General features: G+C 49.4%; 1 protein-coding gene across 10 annotated transcripts in view; it reads left to right on the top strand.

Annotated features, from left to right (window-relative positions):
- Positions 1-17925, top strand: part of TENM2 (teneurin transmembrane protein 2) — a 979180-nt gene that overhangs the window by 807900 nt on the left and 153355 nt on the right. For all 10 annotated transcript variants that reach the window (XM_062189665.1, XM_062189666.1, XM_062189664.1 and 7 more), the window contains 2 exons: positions 11279-11474; positions 17765-17866. In XM_062189665.1, coding sequence (XP_062045649.1) covers positions 11279-11474; positions 17765-17866 — 298 coding nt within the window. The remainder of the gene's footprint in view (positions 1-11278; positions 11475-17764; positions 17867-17925) is intronic.

Here is a 17925-nt window from a genome sequence, read left to right as displayed (position 1 = left end):
CATATTCAATGAAAGCAAAAAATGGCCAATCACAGCAAGGCTACAAGGTCCCCTCTTCACGAGGAGCATACCCGGTTGTGCGTTTGGGGGGAAGTCACGTTGAAAAGAGAAGATTAGGTTTTAAAGTTTTCAAATCCTGCTCCCTGTTCTCGTAAATTCCACGTGGGCAAGTTCACATTCCCTGAAGGAAACTCTGTCTTCAGATAGCTCCAGCGTTCAATCAGATCGCGGCATAGCACGTACTCAGCATTTCCAGAGTACGTGCTATGTGTCGAAGGGCAGAGCTGACCTTGCCCTTGTGCGGCTGGTGGGCACTGGCATCGATGCTCCTGCAGGAATCCCCACTGTCCCCAGCTCCCAGAGAGTGTGTTGTCCCTGCCTGCCTTAGTCTGGCTTTGGTTCTCTTTCTGCTGGAAATCCTGCTCTAAAACAGCTGGAGAAAGAGAGGTGCTGCCATGCACAGCACATTAGGAGTGGCAGCAGCTGCTTCTCCTTTGGAAGTAGCATCAAATCCTTTTCTATTCATTGTTCATCCCCCCTACCGGGGGATTCACAGTATACTTAAACTGGAAAACTGAGAATTTTAGGCTTGATATATGGGGGCGAGTGTCAAGGGATGAGATGGAAACTTGGCAGAACCAGTAATCTGCTTATCTCCAACCAGCAAACCACCGAAGCCCCTGCCAACCCCAGAAGGTGCGCACAGGAACCAGGCTCAGTCAACGCACCAGGCAAGGCTCTGGTGTCATCTTCAATAACCATGCAGCAGAGCCTTCGGTCCTTGGACACCTGCACTAGCCTCCCGTCACGCTGAAGGGAAATGCTCACCTTGTTCTGCAGTGTGAGCGCTAGGAGGGCACTCCTCAACACCCCTGCATTTCCCACACCCTGTGCAGTGCCTCTCCGTACATAGTGTGTGCTCAGAGCCATCGCCATAGCCTGCCGGGTCCTTCTGCATTTGAGTTGAGAGCAGTCTCTGCCCGGGTCGCTGGGCTGCACCACAGCAGCATCGTCGCTCTCCCTCAGTCACCCCAAGCTCATTCTGCCCCACAACTCTGTGCACAGGGAGTCCCCTCCTCCTGAAATGTTCCTCCGCCAGACGTTCACAAGGTCCTGCCTTTACTCATTTCAGGACTCTACTCAAACATCAAGCCCTCTGCTGACAAGTGCGTGTAGAACAGAATGCTGCTTACCTCCCTGTCCAGCCTCACTTCTCTTAAATCCATGTCATTTGGGTGCAATTTCAAGACTGCACTGGATTGCTACAATTTGAAAACTGTCTGTCTTAGTTACTACCACCCTATTCCTGGCTCAGAACATGGCTATCCCTGCAAGCCCCCTGGGCCCCAGGCCAACCTCACCCCAGCCCCGGCCATGGCCATCAGCTTTCTGCCGCTGGAGATGAGATCGTCTCTGCTAGAGTGTCCCCTCCAAGATACCCTGTGCTCTTTTTCTAGCCAGCTTCTCTACTCCAAAGAACCTCATTCTGATGGGCCTCTGGTGCTGTGTGTATCCGTGCCTCACTCCTTTTATTTCTGAATAGATTCTGAATGTACAGGGGGGTCTTCAAAGAGTCTTTGCAAGATGGTGTTAGGAAAAACAGTGCGTGGATTTTAAAGTTTTTGCACAAAAATAAACTTATCTTTTACTTCCACTTTTCCACTTACTTTTGGAAGCTCGCTCCTACAGTAGTCCCCCCTACCACTGGGTAAGGTCCTGAGATCCCTGGTGGATGCCTGAAACAGTGGGTGTTATCAGCCCCGAGATATGCCATGTTTTTTCCTAAAATTCATGTCTGGAATGAAATATTATTTATACATTAGGCACAATGAGAGATAGGCAATAATAACTAGAAAAGATGAGAGTTATAACAATGTACTGCAATAAAAGTGGTGTGGATATGGTCTCTCTCTTGGAAGAGTGAAGGTGGATATTGATCATTTTAGACTTGATTGGCAGCAGGAAACAGACATTGGAATATGAAACCACAGATAAAGGGGGACCACTCGACTACCATTTTTTGCCCTTTCACCTTTTGATGGGCATTTGGGTTGTGTATTATCCTTCATTTATCCCTTGTGGCACTCACTGCTCCCTGACACACTCCTCCCAGCAGAATGGCAGCGTAGTAGGCATGCCAGCCTTGGCCATGTCACACACTGTTCCCAGATCCGCAGCAGTGCCAGGCTCAATAGCTGTTGAATGAATGATTATTTGCATGTTCATTTTCTCCCATGACATTTCTCCCACAGTACGGGAACAAGACCTGGGCTCACGTACTGTGGCTCTCTTTGTTTTCTGTGAACCACCGTTTAGACCTTCCAATGAAACCACGTGCTAGCTGGGACTCACCCTGCCCATGAGATCCTGCACTACATGTGCCTGCACCCTGTGATTCTTTGAATATAGGCACATGTACACATACTCCTACATACATGAACAGGTGGGTGACAGAGGCTGGCCATCACCCCACCCTTGCTGCCTGTCAGGGAGGGGCCTGTAATACAGGTGTAATACAGGATAATACAGTGGGTTAAGGGTGGTCTCTGGAGTTGGCTGTGTGGGCATCCATCTCACCTTACTGATTTACCAACATCTGGGCGGGTTAGGTTGTCTCGCTGTGCCTGAGCCTCTTCATAATGCAAGGTGATGGTAGTTTGTGTTCAGAAGTGGAATTATGAGTATTAAATAAGGCAGTACATGTGTATCGCTTACAACAGTGCCTATCCTCACTAGATGTTAGCTCGTACACTCATCTGAGTTTACAGACAAAAATAAAGGAAAACCATGTAGAGTTTACTAACATGCCCTAAAGAGCTTCTAAGCAGTTGTATCCTCCAAATTCCATGATGCTGGTGTAGACTTGATTGTAGGGATTCTTTCCTTTGGGCCTAAATATTTTCCTCCTCCAACCTATCAAGACCTTAGTGAGTATCCATTATATATTGGCACTGCTGTAGGCACAGTGCATCTGGCCTTGAGTAACACGGGCAAGTCTGACACTTTTAAGGAATGTATATCCAATAGGAGGGAGAGGGACTGTGCATTCGTAGATAAGTAACAAGTTTTTCTCAAAGAATGATGAGACTTTGCTGAGGATGGCAAGAAGAAGAAGCAACTGTGTTTTTGAACAAGTGTTCAGGGAAGCCCTTTCTGAGGTTGCATTGCTTAGGCAAAGGTAGGATTGATTGACAGGCAGGTGGCTGTGAAGAGATCCCATGCAGAGGAACAGCTGGTGCAAGAGCCCTGAGGCTGGCGAGAATGAGTTCTGTTCCAGGAACAGAGAGAAGAGCAGTGTGGCTGCAACACAGTGGGGGAAGGGTCTGGAGAGTTGGGAGCAGGCTAGTTCTTAAAGAATCTCACAGACCAGGCACCGCCGACACCCAGCAGAGCCATCGAGACCTTCCAGGACATCCGTTTGTGTGTGCTGCTGTGGGACACCTCCCCATCCTCGGTACCAAGCTGCCACTGCCCAAGTCTGGCCCTCGCAGTGCCGAGCTCTCCCTCCGCCTCTTCTCCACTCACTTGGCATCTCAAGGGGACTTAGGAGCCAAGCCAGCCATCACACGTAGAGCCTGGCAGCTTTGGCCAGGTTCTCGAAGAACTTGGAGTGGCCTCCGATACATATCACAAGGCGTGCAAATCCACATCGAGTCCTTGCTTGGCCAGCAGCCACACTCGGCAGCACCGGAAACTTCCTGAGCTTCCTTGGCAGCCACGGCTCTCTCCTGAGATGCAGCATGAGTCCCAGGCTTTGGGGAGGATGGCATGAGACGTCACGGATCAGCATTCGCCACTACACCCAGCACGTAGCAGCGGCCCAGCTGAAATGGGCTCTCCTTGTTTTTGAGGACTACATTTTCTATCATAGCAAAAGGACACAAAACAGGAATTCTACCCACATGGGTGATATCTCCTCTGCTCCTGACTTTTTTTTAAAATAAGATTTATTTATTTATTTATCTGAAAGGCAGAGTAACAGAGAGGAAGGGAGGGAGAGAGAGAGCGATCTTCTATTCACTGTCCCACTCCCTAAATAACTAAGGCTGAGCCAAGCTGAAACCAGCAACTCAGAACTCTGTCTGGGTCTCCCATGTGGGTGGCAGGGGCCACTCTCTCAGGCACATTAGCAGACTCAAAACAGTGCTCCTATGTGGGTTGCTAGCACTGCAAGTGGCACCTTAACCTGCTGTGCCACGACACTGGCCCTCCCTGCTCCTGCCTTTAAGGAACCATGTCTTAAGCTTCTGTCTCTTTGATCTGCTTGACTCTTAGCCACGGAGCCTGGAGTGATGAGTTCTTGCAGCCTGGAAATGCAGGTGCCCTGTCGGGTCTGGATACACAGGGCCTCCTTCTCCTATTAACCCTAGAACTGGACCCCAATAGACTCTAGTTCAGTGACTCAGACACTGAAAAGCAGGCATCCTGAAAAAGGCAGGCAAGGCCCAGCTCAGAGAACTTGGCCCCCAGTGTCATGCAGCTGTCATCCCACTGCCCTTCCCTAAGCACACAGCCCTTTGATGGAGAGCTGAGCTTTCATGAGGAGTCAGCCGGGCGCACTTTGCCATGGGCCTGGCTGGAGGCAGGGAGGGATGAACAAGCCCGCCAGGCTGTTGCTGCCATCACTGGATGCAACCAGAGACCCAGTGGTGTTACGGCTCCAGGCAGCCCCGGCTTGCACATGCTGCCTCCCCACCATCCCACCACGTGCTGAGCCTGCTCTGCCATCTGAGGTGGAATCGACATCAGATGTTGGGAGCCAGGGAGGTTGCCAGTGTGGAGCGATGGGCGCGACAGGCCATCCGTGGGAAATGTCACCATTTATTGCTTTCCCTCAGCCAGCAGACGTTGCAAATAGCAATAAAGTTGTCCCGCCAACCCCCCCTCCCCTTCCCTGAGTCCTCGACCCAGTAATAAAATAACATCTTTCTGAAGGGCAATGAATCCATCTTTAACCTTGCCCTCTTTGGCAGGTGTGTGCCAGTGTGGCTTCCAGAAACATCTCTGGGCTATGCACTCCCTGCCCGTGGACGCCTTTCCTTCTGGGAAAGTGACAGGCTCTGCTCAATGGTCCAGCCCATCGGTTCTCCTCCAGTTCCTCTGGAAACCCACTAAGTTATCTTAATTACATTCCTCCTCAGTGCCTGCCAAGAAGTGGGGAGATTTATAATTGGATCAGTCAAATATTTGCTGTGGCTTATTTCTTTGCTTCTCTGGCTCCACTGAAAGTTGCCTCTTCATGCCGCTTTGGGGTGTGACTGGTGACTCGCGGGCACAGCCTTGCATTGCTTGCCAGCATGGGTTATTTTTCAGAGGGCAGGGGAAAAGAGGGAACTTTGCAGGGCACAGAAGCAGCACTGATTTGGGGTTGTGGTGCTGTCGCCCTCTGGGTGGCCACAAGACAGGCATGCCACTTTGGGAGAAAAACTTCCTCCTGGAGCCAGCCCAGGCTCAGATACATCCTCCTCTTGGGACTGGGCCATGTGCTTTCTCATCCCTGTCCGGAGCTTCTGTTAGATGGGACATTGCCATGGAGCCACCAAGCACAGCACAGGACCCTGAGGATCCCTCAGGCACTGATTACCCTGAGGTCCTGGAGCAGAGAAATCAGGTGTCCTTGGGACCAGGCTGAGTTTTTCATTCCCAGTGATGAGCAGTGAGCAGGAAGCTCTGGCCAGAGCCCAGACTTTTTGGAATATGGCCTCCCGGTGTCAGCAGGGTCTGCCAGGCAAGCTGGCCACACTGTAGTCTCGGAGTCCTAAGGAGCAGAGGCCCTGCTGAACCAAAGAGCCTCCCGCTAACCGCCTCCTCACAGGCTCCTGGTCTACCTGCCCTGGAAGGCAGCCTCCACACTGGGCTTGGCCAGTCTGCCCTGTGTTTCTGCTCTAATCCTCCCCCAGGTTATAGCAGCAAGAACTGTTAACACATGATGCTGCTTGGTGTGTGTTAACCTGTGAGTACAATTGTCATGTATTCCACACTAGAGCACTTTGGAAACCATAAGGAGGAACAGGAGGTTTAAACTTGGCCACTCCTAGGCAAACTAGGATTAAATAGCGACCCTCAATGTTGTCAAGTTGGAATTTGACCAAAGTAAAACATCGCCATAATTTTCCTGGGTGATTCTCTCCTCCTCTCCTATAAGAAATGGAAAAAAATGGGGCCAGCGCTGTGGCGCAGTGGGTTAATGCCCTGGCCTGAAGCACCGGTATCCTATATGGGTGCCGGTTCAAGACCCGGCTGCTCCACTTCCCATCCAGCTCTCTCTGCTGTGGTCTGGGAAAGCAGTGAAAGATGGCCCAAGTCCTTGGGCTCCTGTACTTCTATGGGAGACCAGAAGAGACTCCTGGCTCCTGGCTTCGGATTGACACAGCTCCAGCCATTGCAGCCATCTGGGGAGTGAACCATCGGATGGAATCTCTCTCTCTCTCTCTCTCTCTCTCTCTCTCTCTCTCTCTCTCTCTCTCTCCCCCTCTCCCTCTCCCTCTCCCTCTCCCTCTCCCTCTCCCTCTCCCCCCTTCTCCTCTCTGTGTAACTCTGACTTTCAAATAAATAAATAAATATTATTTTAAAAAGAAGGGAGAAATATGCCAGAGCTTATTACGATCGTGGAGAGAACAATGGGAATAAAGAAAGGCGTGAAATGAAGAAATGTGAGAAAACTATGCAGAAGTAACAAATCTCAGCATTTGGGAGACTTAACGTAGTAAGCTTTTGTGGATTGCTGGCGACACCACTTCAGGCTCTCATCCAAGAGCTGATTCTAGGATCCAGGCCATTCCTAGCTTGTGGCTTCACCATCTTGGGCATGCTGATAGCCTGGGCACCCTCCAGAGGCAGCTGGGGATGGAAGGAGAACTCCAAAGAGATTGTACAGAACCTTTGCTGGCAGGGTTTAGAGGTGGAATGCATCCCACAGCTTGGGTTCCATGTCCCACACCACTGTCACCTGTTCTCACATGGCTGCAGAGGGGCTGGGAGGAGGCACACGTTGTACATCCACCCCTCAGCACTAGAAAAGTATTTCTGAAGCCTTGGTGCTGGGATATGAATTTGCAAACACCTTGGCCACAGCTCCCACCACAGGCACATTTTGCACTGGCTGACTCTCTCTCCCATTAAGAAAGCTCTTTAGAAGGCATGTGATGACTATTAGAGACAAACCCTTCAATACGTTCCAATTTAGTGTCTTTTTCACAGAGTTCGTTTACAAATTCAGTATTTTATTCATTTGATAGTCAACAAATATTTATTGGTCAGATTGTGCTCTGGGTGAATTTGCTACAGCAGGGAGTTACAATACTGACCAGGGAAGAGTTTAAGGTGTCTTTACCATATACAGACTCCTTACAATTCTAAGCACTTTGCATGTATTGACTCATTTAATCCTTACCGCAAGGATTGGAGATGGATACTATCATTATCCTCACTTTGAAGATAAGGAGATGGAGGCACAGAGAATTTCAATAGCCTCTGTAAGTGCCCCAGCAAGTGAGTGGCAGAGTGAGAACTCTAACCCAGGCAGGCGAGCCCTGAAGTCCTCACTTTGAGCTACTCCACCCATGCACAAGGCATCCCCGCCCCTGGAGATTACATTCTTCTGGGTGGAACCACAGCAAACATAAAGTTACATCATTCTTGCAGGTGCTTGGAGAACAATGAAGTGCAAGAAAGGCATATAGGCCTGAGACATATTGACAGCCAGGTATCATCTCACACCCACACATCCCAGGCAGCACCCGCTCTGAGAATGCCCCGCTCCGGCTAGCAAATTCCAGCATCAATGGAAACTCTCTGCCATGCTGGTGTGGAGGAGCTCTGAGGAGCAGCCAAAACACCTGTCCCCTCTCTCTGAAAAATGCCTTTTCCCAGAATAGTTTGATTGGTTGGGTAGCGAGCACTGCCCCTGCGCCAAAGCCATTTCTGTGTCCCTTGGCTGGAAAGCCAGTTCAGCGAGTGATGACTGATGCTCAAATTAGTAGTGAGCAATGGCCCCACACAAGTAATCACCTTCCCCAAACTTTTCCTCCTGGGGGTGATCACTTGGACCCCAAATGAAGTATAGTCTTCTCACCTCAGCACCAAGAAAGTTAGAGCCATTCCTCTGGCTGACAGCAATTTGTAGACATGGGTCTTTGTAGCTGGACATTTACGAGGTTGCTAAGGAACAAATGCTTTGGTTACAAAGGTCTCCGAAGGCAGCATCGGTTTGTCATATCGCTTCAAATCATTTATTTGAGCCCATAAAGACAGCTGTGACCAATGGAATATAGGGTAGAGGGAAGCTAAGCACAAACACTCATCTCCTGAAATACAGGGAAAATTTTGACTTCTTTGGCATTGGCCATCTCCAACTCCCCACATGAGAAACTGGAGCTGGGCACTTCTTGCCTCTGATCGTTACCATTTGCAAGTAGGTGACTTAAAAAGTGGTGATTATCTTCCACGCATTGCCCTACGCGTTATCTCATGTCATCCCTATAACATTCCTGAAAGTTAAGTGCTATTATTCCACCTGTATGAAAATCTGCAAGTAGGTAAAAATAGATTCGCCCAACATCAAACAATACCCAGTGGCAGAGTCAGAATTCAAACCAGGTGGGTCTGGTGGCAAGTCCTTTGTGTTTAACATTATAGACTCTTTGTTTTCAAGGATCCCATTTCAGATGGAAAAACTGGCAATGCTGATGATGGGGAAGTCACATTAGGAGACTCCTGGAGTTTTATTCTGTGAAGTTTGTGAAAGGGGTTAGAGTGGATGTCTGTAACCCTGACCACCCCTTTTTATGGAGGGCAGAGTGGGGAGAGAGCGGAAATCCACAGTGCTGGTTTTTATCTGCTACAGACCTTCGCTTGAAATGTTCCGTGGCAGTCAGAGTGCAAGTCCCATTTCTATGCAGTGATTTTGGAAGTATTCACCACATGAGTCCATTTCTACTGGGATTTTATCGCTTTCCTTGTCAACAAGGAAGAAACACGGATGTCCCTGTTGCCTGCTCCTTCATTTTCTCTGTCCAGCCCGTGGCCAAGCCCTGTCCTCTCTTCCCTGGAAATGTCCCTCCACAGTTTTCTTCTCTTCTCCTTCACTGTCCTAGTCAGCCTTTAGCCCCAGGCACTTCCTAACTGGTTTTCCTATTTGCTCTCATTCTCCCACGGAGAATATCTCATATCCTGCATGCAAAAAACAGCTCCTCAAAAGCGTGCCTTTGCTCACGGAAGTCACTGCTCCAGAATCTGCAGTGGCTCCCACTTGCCTGCCACCGAGCTTCCCCTGTTACGTAGAACTGGTCTCCTTGGGTTGCATTTGCTCTCCCCGTGCCCCATCCTGGTAGCCTCAGCTGACCACTGCTTTGCTCACTTATCACTTCCTGCTCTGAACCTGGTTTCCACTGAAACAGTTTAACTTCTAGTTGCTGGTTTACCTGAGAGCAGGCACTCTGAGAGCGTGGACATTGCTTGGCCACTTAGGAGTTGTGTGGTGTGGACAAGTTGCTTTGCTCTCAGAGCCTCGGTTTCCTTCTCTGGGAAGTATGATTACAGAGAGTGTCAAAATGGGTCCCCAGGTAGGATGTGCTCAAGATTTGGATGGAATGGTGATGATTAACGTGTGTTTTGTGCCTGCTATTCTGAATGTTGTCTTAATCCTTCACCCACCCTATGGCATGGGTACTATTGTTTTCACAGTTCTGCAGATGGAGAAACTGAGGCACAGGTGGTTGAGCTAGGAAGGGTCATGGCCAGGATTCTCTCCTAGTCAGTCTAGATCCACAGCCCCCATTTTCAGCCCTGTGCTGCCCCATCTTCTCTTTGTAACTGATCAATGGTAGACCAGTAATGTGAGCCATGATTCCTCCTCGGAAGCTCTGCAGTTTGGATCTCAGAAGTTGGGGAGTTATAGAGAAGTTATACTTGGCATATGGGATGGAGTCTCCAACAACCCAGCGGGCATGGAGCAACAGCACTAGCTTTTTTCTTTTATAGAACATTCTTTAAAAGATTTATTTATTAGCCGGCGCCATGGCTCAACAGGCTAATCCTCCGCCTTGCGGCGCCGGCACACCAGGTTCTAGTCCCGGTCGGGGCACCGGATTCTGTCCCGGTTGCCCCTCTTCCAGGCCAGCTCTCTGCTGTGGCCAGGGAGTGCAGTGGACGATGGCCCAAGTGCTTGGGCCCTGCACCCCATGAGAGACCAGGAGAAGCACCTGGCTCCGGCCATTGGATCAGTGCGGTGCGCCAGCCACAGCGCGCCGACCGCGGCGGCCATTGGGGGTGAACCAATGGCAAAGGAAGACCTTTCTCTCTGTCTCTCTCTCTCTCTCACTGTCCACTCTGCCTGTCAAAAAAAAAAAAAAGATTTATTTATTTATTTGAAAGACAGAGTTACAGGGAGAGAGAAAGATGGAGGGACAGAGAGACATTTTCCATCCACGTTCACTCCCCAAATGGCCACAACAGCTAAGGCTGGGCCAGGCTGAAGCCAGGAGCCAGGAGCTTCTTCCAGGTCTCCCATGTGGGTGCACTTGGGCCATGTTGTGCTGCTTTCCCAGGCACATCAGCCAGAAGCTGATCAGAAGAGGAGCAGCCAGGACTTGAACCAGCACCTTGATGGGATGCCAGTACACGGACCCCCAACGACACTATCTTACACACAGGCAGACACACAAAGGAAAAAAAAAACCCTGGGTAAAGGGATTTGGGATTTCAGAACTTCTGGTAATAGATTGGCCTATAGTAACAGAACTAATCATTGTAAAATATAATAAAATATAGTTGTTATTATTTAAATTATTTTTTATTTTTCTGTATTTAAAAGGCAGAAAGAAAGAAAGAAGTCTCCCACCTGCTGTTTCACTCCCAAAATACCTGAAACATCCAGGTCTGGGCCAGGCGGAAGCTGGAGCCAGGAGCTTAATTTGGATCTCCCATGCGGGTGATAGAGACACAACCATTTGAGCCATGACCTGGTATCTCCAGGGCACCTATCAGTGGGAAGCAGGAATCAGTGGTAGAGCCAGGACTCTCTGTATGTATCCCATACTCGCCTGTATGGGATGCAGGTGTTCCAAGCAACATCTTAATTGCTGCACCAAATGCCCCCCACCCCCTACTAATAGCTCTTAGCATTGCTGTAACTCTAATGGTTTGTTTTACTGGATGAGCTCATAGTAAAATATGCTAAAAAGTACTCTTCAGTGAAATGATGGATATTGGGGAAAGGTGACTGTTTGAGGCCAGGTCTGCACCTGTCTCACACGTGACACTCTCTCCCCTTTCCTAGTATGACTTCATGGAGCGTTTGGACGGAAAGGAGAAGTGGAGCGTGGTGGAGTCGCCCAGGGAACGCCGGAGCATCCAGACCCTGGTTCAAAACGAAGCTGTGTTTGTGCAATACCTGGACGTGGGCCTGTGGCACCTGGCCTTCTACAATGATGGCAAAGACAAAGAGATGGTTTCCTTCAACACCGTTGTTCTAGGTAGGTGTGGGCTGTCTGGCTGGTGCCCCATGGAGGGAAGGGTAGGTCTCTCCCAGGCTTCTACACAAGAGGCCACATCTTCTGAGGAGGCTCCTACAACTGAGAAAGCCAAGCCAGAACCTTGGTGTTGGTCTCATATGGGCATCCACCTAAAGCAAGCCCTTTTAAAAAATGAAGACTGTTTAAACCATGAAAGCGCCACACTTAATCCCAAGGGTTCAACCTTGGCTAATTATTTGGGTCAGACTGTTTGGGTGACGTCCTGGCCTCAAAATCTAGGAAAATCACTGAACTTTGATAAGCCTCAATTGCATCATAGAAAATTAAACTCTAGTTAGAACCCACCTCATACAGCTCTTGTGAGAGTTGGATGCCTCTATAAAACTGTAAATAAGTGGTAGAGCTGATAAATACTGGTCACCCTCATCAGTTCAGAACTTCTCTTCAACACGAGGGATCCTCAGCAATTTTTCAGAACATAAATATAAATCAGGGAAAGAATAGCAACCTTTGAAAAAAATCGTATCATTCTGAAGTAGGTACATTTTACAGTGCTTTAATTAAGCAATTGTACACTGGGGGTATGCGTTAGCCTGCTTTTTATTAGGTATCAAGAGAAAAGTTAACGTTTCATCCAGAATCTCCTCTTCTTTGTGCATGCAAACCCCTAAAATGATCATTAGCTTGGGAAGACTTGGTGGCCGTTTCTGCAACAAACCCTAGAGATTTTGCCCGACACAGAATGCGTTCTTGCTAAGGTTCTCTTATCACTGGGTCTTCATCTGCTTCCCGATAATAATAGCTGATCCTGAGCAGAACTTCTGTGACTCAAAACATATTGTTAGACCCGCTTCACAGAGAAGCAGAGCGAGGGTCAGAAAGTGGTATCTCGCCAAAGTTTCAGGCTGAGCGAATGATGGACTGGTCATGAGCTTCTAGGTCTTGGCCACTGCCTTCCTACAGTGTCATGTTGTCCCGGTAGCTTATAGCGGTGGGTCTCAAGATTTCACTGGCAAAGCTTAGAGGGAGGGTTCGTGAGGAAAGATCTGCTAGCTCCACGATGAAAGCCCGATTTTCTTCCCCATGTCATCACCTGACGAAGATCATCTGATCTCCCCGAGCCTCAGTTTCTTTCTTTTTTTTTTTTTTTTTTTTTGACAGGCAGAGTGGATAGTGAGAGAGAGAGACAGAGAGAAAGGTCTTCCTTTTTGCCGTTGGTTCACCCTCAATGGCCGCTGCGGCCGGCTCATCGCGCGATCTGAAGCCAGGAGCCAGGTGCTTCTCCTGGTCTCCCATGGGGTGCAGGGCCCAAGGACTTGGGCCATCCTCCACTGCCTTCCCGGGCCATAGCAGAGAGCTGGCCTGGAAGAGGGGCAACCAGGATAGAATCCGGCACCCCAACCGGGACTAGAACCCGGTGTGCCGGCGCTGCAAGGCGGAGGATTAGCCTGTTAAGCCACGGTGCCGGCCCCCAAGCCTCAGTTTCATCATCTGTAAAAGGGAATGACCATGCGCATAAAGCAAGGGATGACGCAACTATTGCAGTGCCCGGAACTTGACTGACATGGAGTTGGGAGTCACCAAAGGAGAGACAGTGATTTTTTTGGCATGCATATTGTATACCTGTTTTCCTATTTATTGCATTTTAAGAACTTCTCTATTGGCCCAGGGGGGGTTTTCTGAGGGTCTCCCTGATTCTCAAAAGTTGCATGTATAACAGCTTGAAATTCAGGTGGCAATTCTTCACCAATGGTTGCAACTTCAGATTGAAATAAAACCACATAGAATGTTCATGTTGACCATAGGATTGAAGTCAATCCTTACTCCCTCTGCTACAGAAAAATTGGCCCCATCAAAACTAACCAAATGCTCAAAAGTAAGAGTTGGCACACTATAGTCCATAGGCCAAATCTGGCCCACTGCCTGTTTTTATAAATAAAGTTTTATTGGAACACAGCCACATTCATCTGTTTACATATTGTCCGTGGCAGCTTTCCCACTGCAATGGCAGAGTTGAGTATTTGCAACGGAGACCATATGGCCTGCAAAACCTAAATAGTTCCTATCTGTCCCTCTACAGGAAAAGTTTGCCAACCCCTACCCTAAAGTCATATCACAGACTTTGCATAATTTAAGTCACTGGAGAAGCATTCCACTGGAGGGACTTCTTTGGGCTATAGATCAGGGCAGGTAACAAAGAGGAAAAATAAAAGAGTAGAGACCAGTTTGCAAAAGGAAGAAACTAGAATCAAATTTGGAAGTAGTTTGAGCGGTTGAGATTTTTTTGAATCTTTAGTTTAAGAACATGAAGAGAAATGTCTTCCTTTTTGTCACCTTGTGTTTAAACTCAGAAGGCTTGACAGGTACATGACAGCACGCAGCACGCCCTGCAGCTGGCGTCCCAGGTCTCCAAGGATTCAGTGAAATGGTTAATAACAACAATAACAACTGCACGTTACAGAGCACTCGGTGCCAGTCCCTGTGTGATATCTTTTGTGTCCATTAGCTCTGCCAACTCCTGGGTGGCCATCCGAGGTGGGTACTCTCCCTAATCTCTCCATTTTCCAGTTGAGAAAGTCAAGGCTAAGAGGAGTTCAACAACCTGCCCAAGGTCGCATACAGCCTGTAAGAGGTGAAGTGAGGATTCCTCCCTTCCAGAGCCTGTGCCCTGCCCCTGGATTTCTTCAGATTCCACACACAGAGATCCCTGCCCCTCAGCAGCAGGTTTTCAGGATGCCAGATTCTCTAATAGTGGTCTCTGCCCTCCTGTGCTTTTACCCAAAAAGACACAGACATTGTGGTAGCGAGAGTCCCTTCCCCCAGGCCATTACCCTTACTGGCTGATGGAGCTGGGAATAGCAATTCTCCCAAGTGGATTCCCCCTGTCTGGACTGTAGCTCAAAGAGAATGTCAAAGGTAATCGGCCTAATAGTTGGGCAGACATCTTGATAGAGCAATGATAGTAATTGGCGTGAAATGCAGGGGAAAGAACAGTGTTTATTTGGCTCAAAGCTTCTCCCACACGTACCCATCATCACAACGTTCCCCCATCGAGGGCAGTGGGAGCCACAGAGACCCCTGTCGTGGGAGACCGTGAGACGGGTGCCAGCTCACGCTCACACTCAGTGCGCCCTCGACTCGGAAGGCCTGCCATGTGTCTAGGAGAGAAGCAGCCTGCCTTGGGAAGTGAGTCGCGTCTCTGAGGGTGGCAAGTGGCAGTGTGGAGCCCGGCACCAGCCTCCTTCCGCTCGCCTCCTGGCACTTTCTCCTCAAGGAAACTTACACCCAGGGGGATGAAAGGGACACTGAGTCCTCTCCCACTGGTGATATTCCACTGGATGTTGAGGAAGGGGCGTTCCTTTGTATTTCACTCCTACCTCATAATTGCTTTTGCCCTCAAAAACTACAGAAATGCTTCAAACAGAAGACCTTGGGAAAACAAAATGACACTACTGTCTATCCCAGTTTTTGCTTATCTGGAATTCTCCGGCCTCCTCTGATGTGTGTACACAACTCATAAGCACACTTTCATAACTGTGTACATAGGAGCCAGCCACGGAGAATACCCCGGAGGACAATTCCGAGCTGGTGTCTTGCTCTGGGAGCTTGATGGCAGAAGAGAGCTCTGTCAAAAGGCAGCCGTAGGGGTTACAGGGACAAGGAGACAGTGGCACAGACTCCAGGCTGTGGTGACCAGGAGCTCAGTGCTCCCTAGACGGAGACGTGAGGAGGCGTGTCTCAGGGAAGGCTTCCAGCCAGCCCAAGAGCCTGTGCAGAGGTTTCGTTCTGTTCTTGGGACTGTGGTGGCTAAGAGCTGCCTGGACCTTCACTGCCTCATCTCTGAAGATGTAAGGTTTGAGGTCTGGGTGCTCGGTCCCAAAATCAAGTCCCACTCATCTGCTTGCCCTGCAGGGTCTGGGAAGATCTGCTCCCACTCTCATCTTACAGCCCTGCCCGCCTTGCTAGCTATTCTCCTGCCACTCTGGATTCGTTCCCACTCTTTCCAACCCCAGGGCCTTTGCATAAGCCAATCCTCTTTTCTCAAACTTTCACTTGCCTATTCCAGCTCATCCTTCAGGGTCACCTGCATAGAATAGAGAGACCCTTGCTGACCAACCTGTCTAAGCAGCTTCCTCCACTTACCTGCTCTCCCTGTATTCTATTCTCAAAGCACTTATCACAAGTTCTGCTTGTTCGTTCACTTGATGATTCCCCTCCGGCCTGTATTCTCTATGCCAGTGGAAGGTTCTCTGAGGGCAGGGACTGTGGCTGGCTTATTCACCATGGTATCTCCAAAGCCTTGCGTATAGGTGCTCAGCCAGGAGACTAAACCATACATCAAGCCCTGTAGCAGATCTGAGACCTTACCCTAATTATAAGCTGACATGTTAGCCTTCCATAATGTTGTGAAGTCATCAGAAGATAGGAGGCTCTCGGGTCAGAAACAAGGAACTTTATCCCTCAGAGCAAGGCAATACCCACAGTATTAGCACATGTGCCTGTTGCCTGAGCCCTGATTCCCACAGGAGGACATTAAGAGGGCCAGCTGATGCCTGCATAGGCGAGTGGGCGCATTTCAGGAAAGAAACCCTGAGCTTCCTGAGCCTGACCAGTAGGGATGCACATCGTTTGCTGCAGAGGGAGACATTGTCTCCATGACCCTGGAGGCTGGGTCACCCTGCCGTTTACTCTGGACAGAGGCCACTGTCTCTGTGTCTCAAGGCCTTGGCCCATACAGACAGCCTTGGAGACATAGCCAGGACTCTCAGTGAGAGACACGGGGAGGACTGTCTCCCAGCTGCTGGTGTTTGGGCCACCCAAGCACCTTTGCCTGTGGAATGAATGGGAACAGGGGAAACAAATGGGTCCCCGTGTGGACACCGCCCATCCCCCCTTCCCCGGCCAGCCGAGAGGTGTTTGAGCCTGCATGTTAGGGAAGCTGGCTTGATGGAATGCATGGTCTTCTGATTGTGGAGGAGCAAACGCACTGACAGCCGCACATACAACAGCCTGGTTCTCAAAGAAGCAGCCTGAGAAGTGAAGCCCAGTCGAAAGGAAGCAACAATGCCCGGTTTGAGTTTTAGGGGGCAGAGCAGGTGTGAACAGGAACTGAGGTTTAAAGGAGATACCTGCTCTGCCACTCCCAGCTCACGCCATAAGGAACAGTTACAGTGCCACACGGATGCCACACTTCAGGCACGGGGGCTTTTCCTCACCTGGAGTGTAAAGATTTTGTTTTAATTTAAGGCACAGAGGAGGACACTTGGAGTGATCCTAGTTTTAAAAGAACATGTCTGTTTCTGTGCAGACCCAAATCCACGTGGAAAAGGTTCCCAGTGACCCCTGAGAAGGTATTGCGTGACTGCACACATAGAGAGGCACATCTTGAAGTATATACTGATGCAGGCTAGAGCAACTGCGAACTTGGTGGTTTTCGTGAAAAAATAAGATCCACAAGAGCTAAGCATCAGAGGGCTTTTGTGTTACCAAAAAGCTACTAGTTAAAGGACTCCAGAGTCGTGCCAAGATGTATCAGTCTCCATCGCCAGGCATCCCTCAGTGATGTGGGTTGCTTCTGAGAAATGCTTCATTAGGCAACCTCATCACTGTGGGAGCACCACAGAGGGAGCTGACACGAACCCAGATGACAGAGCCTGCTCCAGAGCTCGGCTGCACGACATGCTCTGTCCATCACCGACCAAAACGGCATTGTATTGTTTATGCGGCTCATCACTGACCAAAACATTGTTTTGTGGTGCATGACTTTATTTGGATTACTTTGTATTAGAATCCCTTAAAGCAGAGGCTATTTTTTTCTCTACAAACCTGAAATTATGAGCAACTGATCTTATTTTGGAAAAATTGCCATCTTTATCTGAGGCTAAACACTAAGAGCCCACATGTCATATGAAATCTCACATTGGTGGCATGATTTGGGGGGAGGCTGGGGGGAACAGATCAGTGTTTAAAAAATTGTCAACAACCAAACGTAGGAGCATTCGCAGTTGTTAAATCCAGAAAGGCGGTTTCTTCCTGTGGAAAGCAAGACTACAGCAATACCAGCCCTGCATTCCTGCCTGGATCAATCAGACGCATGGTTAGTTCCATGTGCTGTCCAAATTGCTCTAGTCCCCACCACTCCCTATCCTCTGACTTCACTAACTTGCACTTCTCGCCGGTCGCCTGCAGGCATCTGAGTTTACTATCACTGGTCTCTAGATGGTTGTGTATTGCATGGCTGTGCCAGCAGGCAGGCGAAAAGGGAGTTGCTAACTTTCTCTCTTTTTCAGATTCGGTGCAGGACTGTCCACGCAACTGCCATGGGAATGGCGAATGTGTGTCCGGGATGTGTCACTGTTTCCCAGGGTTTCTAGGAGCAGACTGTTCTAAAGGTAAGTGACTCGCGTTCCCTGCTACCACAGGCTTCCATGAGCGCGCGAGAGAAGGGGCA

Source organism: Lepus europaeus, chromosome 4, assembly GCF_033115175.1.
Source record: "Lepus europaeus isolate LE1 chromosome 4, mLepTim1.pri, whole genome shotgun sequence".
In the NCBI taxonomy this organism is placed as follows: domain Eukaryota; kingdom Metazoa; phylum Chordata; class Mammalia; order Lagomorpha; family Leporidae; genus Lepus; species Lepus europaeus.
This window is presented reverse-complemented; position numbering and strand designations above follow the sequence as displayed.